The sequence below is a fragment of the Polistes fuscatus genome, unplaced genomic scaffold (assembly GCF_010416935.1).
Source record: "Polistes fuscatus isolate 324 unplaced genomic scaffold, CU_Pfus_HIC Scaffold11, whole genome shotgun sequence".
In the NCBI taxonomy this organism is placed as follows: Eukaryota; Metazoa; Arthropoda; class Insecta; order Hymenoptera; family Vespidae; genus Polistes; species Polistes fuscatus.
In genome coordinates this window covers 302,429-314,653 of record NW_025113009.1, presented here as the reverse complement: position 1 = coordinate 314,653, position 12,225 = coordinate 302,429, and the positions used below count along the sequence as shown (strand labels likewise).

The following is a 12,225-nucleotide window of genomic DNA, read 5'->3' as shown; positions in this document are numbered from 1 at the left end:
ATTAGGCGAAAACACGTTGTCGATACGATAAAACGGAAGGTTTTCACTTGGTCAGTGAAACGCTCGGTCTTCCAGTCGATTGCTTACGGCCCGATCGCGAGGCAATTTCAACCGGACGATAGGGAAAGTGAGTGCCTCTCCAGATTCAGAGATACACGCCTACGAGTAAAGTGCTGCTAAAGGCAATAGAAATTATACGCGCCAGTATTTATGTGCGTATCCGTACACAAGAACTATGTATTTATCGAGAGTGCTTCAACGATTTCCCGTAAGAGAGATGATACCAACAAGATAAAATCATTTACTCGAGTCAACAAAATTTTCTTCAAAATGGGCCTCGAAATTTTTCGAAAAAAATAAAAAAAGAAGAAAGAACTGCCCTAAAACGATTTACGTTATGTATATTTATTATAAATCTGTTGCTAGTCCTACAAGAGATACATATATTTGTCCAAATAACTATCTTCTTTCCAAAGATACATACTTTTTTTTTGTAAGATAAATAAAATCATTGACATACGATCCTTTTAGCTTTAACAGATAATAAATTGTAAGAAAAGAAGTTTGGAGGCACAAAAATATCTGCTCGGTTCATTTATTTGTCTAACTTATATTTTTCCTTTTATTGATATAGGAAATGATTTTTTAGCTAAAGTTAAAGGAAAATCTTGACTATTCGAGAAAGAATGAATGATTTATACGAGGGATGGCAAAGTTGGGATCTCGACCGGGGATTTTTTTTAAAAAGGGAGACGAAGGGAAGGAAAAAAGAAGATAAAGAAAGAAAGAGAGGAAGGATAAGAAGGAACCGTTGAAAGTTTCCGCCTGGAGTTTCATAATAATCGACGAAGAGGACGAGGAGGAGGAGGACGACGACGACGACGACGACGACAACGAGGAGGACGACGGGCCGGTTTGTCCGGAAATAATATTTGTACAGCTTGTACGTAAACAGCCCCAGCGGCCCTCCAGAGCGCCAATAACACCGCCTGTGTCAACTCGGTCAAGCAGCATCGGAGACCGAGGAAAATGCAAGATCTTAAAATGAGTCACGACGGCAACAAACGAAAAAGGTTATCAACGCTCCCGTTTAGAATCGAACGATTTATACGAAGAAAGAGGAAACTTTGTCTCATTTTCGTTTCCTATATTCACTTCGGTGAATAACAGGGAAGTAAGCGTCGTTATTGTTTTCTACAACGTCTTCTTCTTCTTTTTCTTCTTTTTCTTCTTCCGTTAATCCCACGAAGTCGTATTTTAAAATTACCTTTTTCTTATTTCAATATTTAAAAAAACATATATGCAATTTAAAGGTATAATTCTTATTTTATCCATTTAATTATTTCGAGTTTAACTGGGTAATGAAAAATCCGCGGTTGTCGAAAGGATAAACAAAAAGAATTGTTTATATAAATCTTATCTCGTTTAAAATTTCTGTTTTACTTAAAAATATTATTAAAAAGAAAATAATAAGCAATAATGATCATTTTTATGTTATTTATTTATTTTCGATTGGATTGGAAAATAATCTCTCGATAAATCCTTTCGATGACGCGCGACATCGATAAAGAACTTATTTTTTTCTTTTTAATGTATATGTTTTTTCTTTTTTTTTTCGAGATCCATCGATCATCGAATCGTCACGCGAATCGATCCTGTTCCGAGGAATTCGAGATACGCGAGAAGCAATAATAACAACGATAACTCGATCGAAATGAATTAAACGTGTATGCGAATATATGTATGTACAAGTTGTATACTGGTGGATCTACGGAAGTGTTAAATCCTGGTTTATCATCGACGAACAACGATCATTATCGCCATTTATTCGTCTAGAGATTAACGAGCTGCGGTGATTCGAGATCGCTTCTAAACGATCATTCTTTTCTTTTTCTCCTTCTTCTCGTTACACTCGACAATTTATTCGAGCAGCACAACGCGCACGCAAAATTGTGTTTTTATATTCTTATATGTGTATGTCAACGTTATATCGTATACTTCAATTAAAAATCGTGCAAACGAACGAGAAACTGCTATCGATCTTTAAAATATCGCAAAGATTTCACTTCGTTCTAACGATAATCAAAATAACCGATGATATAAATTATTTTATCTACGAGAAAAAAGATTAAAATTAACTTAACAATTAATATCTTTTATTTTCTCAAGAAGGCAAATTTTTGTGGATACTATTACTAGCTAAAATAAAATAAAAACCAAAAAAAAATAAATAAAAATTGACAAATAAACTATTTCCCTATGAAATGGATAAAACGGGGGTGGGGGGAAGAGAGATTTTTGAACAAAGCATATTGTCAAATGGAGAGAAGGGCGTGATACAGGGGGAGGGCTGGGCTATAGTCGATGATCTCCGTTGGAGATCGCAACGACGCGGCTATTTTCACGTACGCGAGATTTACAATAGCCGACGATTACGCGCGACGCGCTTCGCTTCATTCCGCGGTACGATTCATCCCGTGTAATTAACAATGCATATTGCGGTCTCGTGCGGAAGCTTGCGGCCGCGCGCGGGCCTCGAATTTCGTGGGATTCTCTCTCTCTCTCTCGCGAAACCACGCTGCTGCTGCTGCTGCTTGCTTCCTCTTCGCTCCCTCGCACTTTCAACCATCCACCTGCATTGCTTTCATCTCTCTCTATCTACCCTTTCTCGATTTCAATTTCGTCCTGATCCTACCGATTATATTCTCTACCGTGGTGCTCTCCGATTCTCTCCTCTCCATCATCTACCACTACCACTCTATATTTCTATCTTTCTCTCATTTCACCAATCATACATACGTATCATACATACGTATGTACCACGTACATCCATGCATACATATGTTTGTCTTCTTCTTCCTATTTTATCAGTAATACGAATCACCGAACGAACAATTACGAGCTTCGCTACTCGATGCCACCCTTTTTCTACTACTTTATGTACTTTTCTAAGCACCGGAAATATCTCTCTCCTTCTCTCTTTCTATTTCTATCTATCTATCTCTCTCTCTCTCTTGGTCCTTCAATTATCGTGCCAATTTCGTCGAAGCGAGAAGATCGCGTTTCGGTATGTTATCTCACCGTCGGGAATGTTTGCACGTGCCAGTTCCGTGCCGCTATGCTTTTCCATCCTCGTTTCATCGCGTTCGAAATTACTCGAAACGTGGAATCGTCGTCGTCCCGCATGTAGATATACACATACATACGTATATATGTGTATGTGTGTATATCTATCCACGACGACTTGATTTTTTTCAAATAGCTCACTCGAAATCGATGGTGCACGAAATGGTACACGTATACTTGTGTATTTTTTTTTTGTCCATCGAAATATCAAACAGGATAAATAAATGTTCCAAATTTTCTCCTAACGAATGTAATTAAATAGAATCATCCGTTCCACGACGACGAGGAGAGAACCAAAATATATGGAGATGAGGAATACAAGAGAAACAGAGACAGAGAGAGAGAGAGAGAAAAAGGCGGAGAAAAAAGCGAGTAACGATAGGTCAAACAAACGGAGGAACGCGATGACATTGGCGAGCAAATATGGCGAACTATGTCGAAGCCGATCGTATAGTCGGGTCATTTTTTATTCCAAAGAGCGTGCACCTGTGTTTACACTGGAGGCACTTGTCAACAATGCACCACCCTGCCTGCCTGCCTGCGCTTTCCCTCGTGTCCGTTTCGACTCGAGTCGTCGTCGTCGTCATCACCACCACCACCACCACCACCAACCATCACCCCACCCTCCCTACAACACTCTTTCCCCAATCGTGTTCAAAGCTAAACCAGTGGCATAACTCTCCACCCTACCAAAGAACACTGTCGATTTTACAAGCTTTCGAGCGAGTTAATGGAATTAACGGATAAATCTGTAAAAATGTTTCGCAAACAAGACTCCGAAATATTCTATTGCATATTTATGCCCATAATTATGAAAGTGGTCTAAGACAAAATTAAAACAAAAAATGAGTTTAATAGTTATTTCACAGCACATTATTTTAAACAAACAGGCACCATCTTGTTAAAAAGAAAATGATGATAATAATAATGACAAAATGAAAAAATGAAAAAAAAAAGAGAAGACAAAAATGGTTTTATCCGTAATGAAATAATTCACATTTCTCGTCGACATATCTCGACGACAACGACGACGACGACGACGACGACGATGACGACGACAATGCTTTTATCCTGGATGGACGAAGTACACGCAAACGATTTTGTCGATCGGCAAAAGTATATAGTATATAATACATATATATATACATATACTAGTAGCTGGATAGATCGAAAGTGGGCTGCCGCCATTTTGAAATATATCACGCGACAGAATCAAATTTAAAATCTGTCTCCTCCGTGCTATCTCTATCTATGTATCCTTTTTTTTTTTAGTTATTTATTTATTTATATCTATCGTTCATCTACAGCGTTTGTATATGCGGTGACGCGCAACGCGATCCACGGATATAACGTAATTGCGGATACACCAGGGGTACTAGAAGGGGGTGCTGTTATCGTGTGAACCTCGTTCGCGACCTATACATATATTCTATCTCTTTCTCTCTCATCCATTTCCATAGGGGGATGCTGCTGCTGCTGCTGTTTATGGTCGAATAAAAATTTGCCCGGCAGCCAAATATTTTTCCGTCGTCGGTCTCGCTCGTTGTCGCCTCGTTCTTGCTTTTTCTTCACCCTTGGTTATGCGCACACACACACACACACACACACACAACTATACGTAGATATATATTTACATGCATATATACTGCACCTACATTCTAATCCAATCTTGCAAATATATATATGTATGCGAACTTATTTTCTCTTACGAAAAGACGAAACGAAAACGAAAAATGAAAACTCGCCTAGTTCGATCTCGTTCGTTAGTCGCGTCGAGTCCTTTTATACGCGTTATGGAAACGTATAACGTAATTGAAGGAAAACCAAAAAAAGAAAAAAGGCGGAAAACACGCGCGTGCACTCTTTCTTTTTCGGCTCGATCAATGAGGAAAAAAGATTCGAGTGCGTTGCCGAAGGAGAGATCGACCGCTGTGAACGCGAACGCGAATTTTTTTTAATACTAAAACGAAGAAGAGAAAAAAAATATTACAACGCGTGGAAAGAGAAAATAAATACGCACGATGAATTCGTTGGTACATAATACCTAACGATCTATTAAAAAAAATATAAAAAAAATAAAAAAAAGAATCGTTTCGTGTGCGTTCGCGCTCGTTGCTTCTGTCCGTCCGTCTCTTTCTAGACATCCTATGTGCCGCACGAAAAATCGTCAATATTTGCCGGATCGACGTTTTTATTTCAACGGTATGACATCGATAGGGGGCGGGGGAAGGGAGGTTGTGTAGTTTCCGCTTCGACAATACTGTCTATATTCCTCTTTCCCTTTCCCTCGCCCTCTTCTCCCCGTCATCTCTTCTTCTTCTCATCATTCGCGCTTTGGTTCGGACCGGCTATCCTCCTGCTTTGGTTTTGAAACGTTACGCTTGAAAGAAACATAAACTAACGGCCATCGAACTCGAACGAGAATAAGAAAGAACTTGCTGTTCGTAAAAACCAAAAAAAAGAAAAAGGAAAAGAAAATTTTCCTCACATTCGTCTCTTTTTACTCTCATTGTCAATGAAATATTTACGGAGCGAGTCAGCTTTATTTTTGACGAAAATTTGCTTGAGAATTCAATCTAAAGAGAAAGTTTTCAATAGAAATTTATATGAGAGAACCGAAATCTATAGGGTCATAGCTTTGTCAATATTTTTTATCTGTATTTTCTTTTTTTTTTAAAATAAATAGTCAGTATTATACCGATTAATAAAAATAAAATAAAATAAAGAATATTTTAGTAACAAAGAAAACGATTTTATACTAACAATTACATTAATATTTATTTGTATGTATGTATACCGGCCATTTAGCGGAAAAAAAAAATATTTAACAATTATTTGTGTCACATTTGGAGACAAAAATTTCGGCATTGTCTGCATTTTTGTTCTCAATGATTAACTTTCGGAAAAATGATTCGAAAAATTTGAAACCATTCCTTCCTCGACGAAGACAAAGTGATTAGAGGGGTCCAGGTATAAAGATGCAACTCGTAGATAATTTCTTAACGATCATTTTTTTTTTTTTTCGTCTTCCCTAAAATGTAGCAACGTTCATCATACTAGATGATATACGATCGTGTAGTGACCCGTTCGAAAGGACCCACAACGTTAAATGCTTCGCGAAGCGTGGAGATAGTTTTACGCTTCGACGCCGATAGACGAGAGTATGCGAGAACGATCCCAACGTTTTACGACGTTCGATATTCGATTTAGTGCTACGTCTAGTCTAAAATCTATTTACGAGTTTGTTTTACCAAAAAAAAAAAAAAAGAAAAAAAAAGAAAAGAAACAGAAAAAAAAAAGAATTTCAAGATTGATCAGTAATCCTAAGAATTTATTTCTATATATAAAAAAAGACTTTTTTGTGTGTTTTTTGAATAAACGCGAACATCTACTAGTTTCAAAGCGGCGAAAAAAAAAAAGAAGAAAAAAAAGAATAGGAAGTTCGGTCAATAATTATTTACATTAAAATGGTATTTCTTTGCGTTGTCTGCACTGTCCAGGGTTTATGCATTAGCTTCGTGGTCGATAAAATTTTATTATTATTCACGGGTAGTTATTATTTTCTTACCTGCCATAGGCTAAAATAAATATATCGTAAAATTTCGGGGCATTGTTGAAATAGTAACTGAAAACTTGACAATAGAACCAACCAACATACAAAAGTGTATCCTAATTAATAGTTTATCCTTGTAAAAATAGAAGAAAAGGAGAAAAAGGAAAAAAAAATATTAAAGATTCGATATATCTGTAAAGAAAAAGGTAAAAAAAGGAGGATCTAGATAAAATGATTTCAAGTTAATGACTGTACTCTGTAAGAAGACACTGTCGGTCTATGTGCACGCGCTTCGTTCCTTCGTGTAGACGTAAATTGGCTGTTGGAGGAGGAGGAGGAGGAGGAGGAGGAGGAGGAGGAGGGCTTAAATTCCGTTTGTAATCTCTATGCTCGACGAGGCGGTATACCGAGGAAGAAACCACAGACTACGAAGCAGAACGTTGCGATCCCGAGTAGAACACGCCGAGGATACTTTCACGGTTGCTTTGTATCGATAATCGCTGGATATTAGTCGAGAGAAGCGGTCATGAGCTAGACGCTTTGTAACTGGCCTCAATATATATCCAGACCCTACTACTACCTACCTAATATTCTTAACCTTTTTTCATTTTTTCCTTTTTTCCCTCTTTCCCTCTTTCCCTTTTTCCCTTTTTCCCTTCTTCCTTTTTTTCCATTTGATGCCAAGGACAAAAAATAATATTTTTCTTTTTATCCATCTTTCATCTTCTTTTCTTTTTTTTTCTTTTTCCTTTTCCTTTTTTCTTTTTTTTTTTCTTTTTGAATTTTCTGTTTCTATATAGACATTGTAAATAAGTAACAAACGACAGGAAAAATAATTATCTATTTTGTTACTGTTGTTGACAAAAGTGAAAGCTTACTACCTGAATTACATATTTGGAGGAGCTTAGTCCAACCGACGGATCAGATAAAATCTAAAAATGATTGAATACGTCTAAGGCATTTTCACGGTAATAAGACTTCCTTTCTATTCATAGATAAGTAGTTAAGTAAGTATACACATAGCTCTGCCAAGAATAAATGATTTAATGTTTAGCAAAAATATTCGTTGAATCAAATCGTTCATTCTTGAGTCGACAAAAACGAACAGATATTTTAGAAAGTACGAACCATTTTGCTTCTTCTGACGACGACGACGACGAGGACGAGGACGAGGACGAGGACGAGGATGATGACGAAGACAACTTGGGAATCTCGGCTTTGAAAGTGCGACATACGTATTACGGAAGATATATTGCTTAAGTTTATAACGGTTTAGCTAATCATCGAGCTCGCGCTCTCGTACGATAGAGACGAGAGTTATTAGCCGACGGGCTCGTAAATTTCTTAACGAAATAGCCTCCTTCTATCTCATGCTCTATGGATTTTCAAGGAGCCACCTGTACGGTAATTTTACGTAAGTAGTATTTCGCACGATATTAAAACTAAAGATAAAAACGATTATCTTTTCTTTATTCTATTTCAGTCAATGGGAACAACGCACACCGAAATGTATGAGCAAAATTCGGCATACCGTTAATATCGTGCTAATCATCGTATGCGGTCTACTATCTAAATTCACGTATACCAATATTTTACGGAAATAAATTTTTATAATAAAATTATCGCGAAAAAATCTAACGCATATGACTCGTAACAATATTTTTACATAGAAAAGGTATTCCCGACATTTTATCTCGATATAAAAAATCGTTGGAAAACAATATAATCGATGATCGTGAAAGACAAAGAAAAAAAAGAGGGAAATAAGGCGGCGGGCAAAGTAAATTTAAAGTAGTTGTACTTACCGGGTGTCGTGCCGCAGCTGCCACGGCCACAGCTGCCGCATTTATGCCAGCACTGGGGTACATCTTGTGGCGAGAATTCCTCCAAGAGGGTAGGACGAGGCCGTGGCCTTTCCTGGTGATGCCTCCACCTCGTTGCCGTCGCTCTTCGCTATCCTTTTTTTCTCTCTTCTTATATCACCGTTCTATCCTCCTCAAGTATATCCAGTTGTATCCCAGATCATAGCATGTATGCACAATTATTCACTACGAATTAAGATAATAAGAAAAAATAATAACGCGGACGCGTAACGTTGCGCGTTACTTCCTCGCTTCGCGCTTTTCTAAACGCTCGATCGCGCACGCACTCTTCTTGGCTTCCCTTTTTATTCGATTTATTTATTTCACTACGATACTCTCTCCCGTCCTCGCACTCGCACAAAAATTCACTGCAATTATTCACCAAAAATAAGCTACGTTTGAAACTATTTTTTCGTTCAATTATCCGATTGGACGAAAATTAACTGTTAACTACGGAACGATCACTTTTAGTTAAACACTATGCACATTTGAACTCGCGTGAGAAACTATTACCGCGCAGAAAAATAAGACCAAACGACGAACTATCCTCCACGGCGGACGGGTATCAACTAATCAACCGCAGACTCGAGAAGCTTGTCCCCACCACCGCGGCGTTCTCATCCCCTCCGCTCAGTCGCCGCGCACCACGTGGTCTCGAGCTTGTACGTCCTCTCTCTTTCGACATTACCACTCTCTCCCTAACCATACCCAGACATGGATCGTTTCTTCCGAGTCCCCTACGCTTTCCTTTTTATTCTTTTTTCTCTCTCTCTTTCTCTCTCTCTCTCTCTCTATTTCTAGACTTCCTTCGCTACATTTTTATTATATCCCCTTATAGATTTAAGTATTATTATAATTAGATTTAAGTTTAGGCATACACTTTTTATATAAATTTAAATATAAATAAGATAAAAAAAAATAGAGAGAGAGAGATATTTTTGTTAACTCTTTCTTGTTCTATAAAATTAATAGCAATCTATATCATTTCGTATTTCTCCTCCCTTCAAGAATGAATTGAACGTCAAAATAAAAGGAAATCCGTTTCTTTCTAAGTCCCCTTTAGTTTTCCTTTCCCCTTCAGGAAAAGAAGTAATTCGTCATTCCATTGGCGCGTTCGCCCTTTACCACGCTTGAATCTATCTCGTTCAAGCTGACGAATCTTCCTTATTCAAGTTAGGATCTCTCTCTGGTCCGTATCAGCCCGCAGCAGCCTGGTTGGCACGTTTTCATTTTCGCTCTTCTTACAGACGGCCAACCGTTTTCATCCTCGACTTCTCGCAACTCTCGCTCACCCTTCTCGTTGTCTCGCTAACGACCGCGACTCTTCCTCCTCCTTCTTCTTCTTCTTCTCTTTTTCAACCCCGTTTCCTAGTCTCTTGTTTCTTTCACAAAGAACACGCGTATCTCTACGTTAGGAGTTTACCCGCATATACGACACTACTACAGAGAATGTAATTCAACCCTCTTCTCCTTCTTTTTCTTCGGGTACGGTGCAACCTTCGACGACCTTTCCTCTCGACCCTCAACAAACAGTTATTATCACTCTGCCCTTTCTTGCACTCGACACGGTGATACTTAATCTTGCCAGCTATTTCGTGGTACTGGTAGTGATGGTGGTGGCGATGGCGTGGTGGTGGTGCTGCTGCTACTACTCCGAAAGAGAAGAAGGCAAACGCAACCAAGCAAGCTAAAATACTCGTCTTGTCGTTCTAAATTTAACCGAGGAACGTACTCACCATATATCGAGCTTTTCAAAAAATTCCACGCTTCTACGGAAAAACATTCTCTGCGTGTAAGTATGTATATATGTGTAAAGTTGTATACAATAATAGTTAAGTCCTTATCTCGCCTACCTACTTTTATCTTATAATTAGCCACGTGCGAAGGAGCTAAAACAAAATAACGTTTAAAACGACCTTGCATTGAAAAACTATTTATTCATCATTATACTACGTTCGACAAATTTGTTTGACAATGTAGCAAGAATCGTAAGAAAAGACGCAGAGTATTATAGGTTGATTAAATTATTTATCATTATTAAATCGAATAATACTAATTGTGTTGTACTTGAAATAGATAGGAAATAATCTTTTAAAAGATCACGTAAGTTTATAAAATTCGCAAGCATATTGCAAACTTAATGATAGGTAGTACTCAAGGAGAACAACACCAAGGGCGACAAGGATGACGATGATGATCTTTTTATATCGTAGTAGAAAAATATCGCCGTCTGTCGAAGCTCTATCGTCACGTAAATTCTTCCTCGATATCTCTCCCACGACTTATCGACGTATCGTACTCGTAGCACGGATAAAAAGCTTTGAAAGAATTATTTTATCCCTATCAGATATATTGTACGTACATATATACATACCTCGTACACGTGTATATACACACACGTATAGTTAAAGTATTAAAAGAAAGATAAGAGTTATCGGATTGTTGACTTCCGAACGAACGACTTCTCAATATATCATCGTTCGAGTAGATCGTTTCTAGTTATCGACTATTTACGTTAGTAATTCACTCTGCAAAATAATACAACACTACGGATCTTTATCCGTTCTTTAAGAGCCTACAGGATAGATTTCTGATACACGTGATAAATCATCGAGAAAACACAAAAGATTTTGCAATATGTTTTTCCTTAATCCCAATAAACGATATTTTGCTAAACATTATTTCAAGGATCGTTTTACACTAAGAGCAATAAAAATTTCATTTATATATTTCCGTGCTATCTTAAAAGTTGGAACAGAAATGTTAAAAGATTACGTGACATTTTTGATAGCCTCGTGCATATCGACCCGGTTATCCAGTCGCTTTGGCAAAGTTCATTTGAGCGAAATTTCGATATTTTGCGGTTACGGTAGAAGCGATGAGAGAATAAAAAAAACAAGAAGAAGAAAGAAATAGAAAAATTGTTAACAGAAATATTCTCTTCTTTGGGGAATTATATTTTGGTAATAGAATAATATTGAATTTTTCCAGATGTTCCAAAGATTCGAAAAAAGAAAGAAAGAACGACTGGAAACAATTGTGAAAATCTGTGGAATGTCAGATGGAAACTTTGGAAAGGATAAATTCGTTCGGTAAGGCCATTGAATGTAAACGGAATCGTCGTCACGAGGCAAACTCGATGGACCGACGAAACGTGGTAAACGTATGAAGTTCATCTCGGCAGTAGTAGGAATATGTTATAGGCTAGGTATATATGTATTACTGTTTGTATACGCATATGTAGATAGTAGGATGTGTTGGAAGAGAATGGGTGTATATACGTTTGTAGGGTGGCGCGTCATTGGTATCGTCATTGTGAGCAGTACCGTGCTCTCCCATCCATGCACATAGATACGATACGTACACATAGGAGTACATTTGTGCAGTTGCCTTGTTGGAAAGCGTGTTTATTGGTTAATTGCATCATTCTTGCCAAGTGCTCGGCTGCCAATTGGCTCGGCCATCAATCGGTGCGTGGTAGGTACACGTCCGCTCGATATCCGGCGAAAGCGTTTCGCGTTACAGAGACGTCAGGATTGTATTTGAACGTGTTTGCGCCCACGTAGATCTTCCTCGATAATTTACCAACCGAACCAACAAAAATTCCTCCTCCATCTAAAGAAATACAACGGTGTATTAAGATAACGCGTGTTTGCTAACCATAACTTTAATATATACTTATTA

General features: G+C 37.9%; 1 protein-coding gene and 1 long non-coding RNA gene across 3 annotated transcripts in view; one reads left to right on the top strand and one right to left on the bottom strand.

Moving 5' to 3' along the window:
• LOC122526241 (protein groucho-like) overlaps nucleotides 1-9,134 on the bottom strand; it is a 43,170-nt gene extending 34,036 nt beyond the window's left edge. For both annotated transcript variants that reach the window (XM_043649526.1, XM_043649527.1), the window contains exon 1: nucleotides 8,485-9,134. In XM_043649526.1, coding sequence (XP_043505461.1) covers nucleotides 8,485-8,547 — 63 coding nt within the window. In that variant the 5' untranslated portion in view covers nucleotides 8,548-9,134. The remainder of the gene's footprint in view (nucleotides 1-8,484) is intronic.
• A 944-nt stretch (nucleotides 9,135-10,078) lies between these two features.
• LOC122526432 lies at nucleotides 10,079-11,921 on the top strand. Its single transcript, XR_006306051.1, has 3 exons — nucleotides 10,079-10,333; nucleotides 11,533-11,749; nucleotides 11,831-11,921. It is a non-coding gene; the product is annotated as an uncharacterized LOC122526432 (long non-coding RNA).
• The last annotated feature ends 304 nt before the right edge of the window (nucleotides 11,922-12,225 follow it).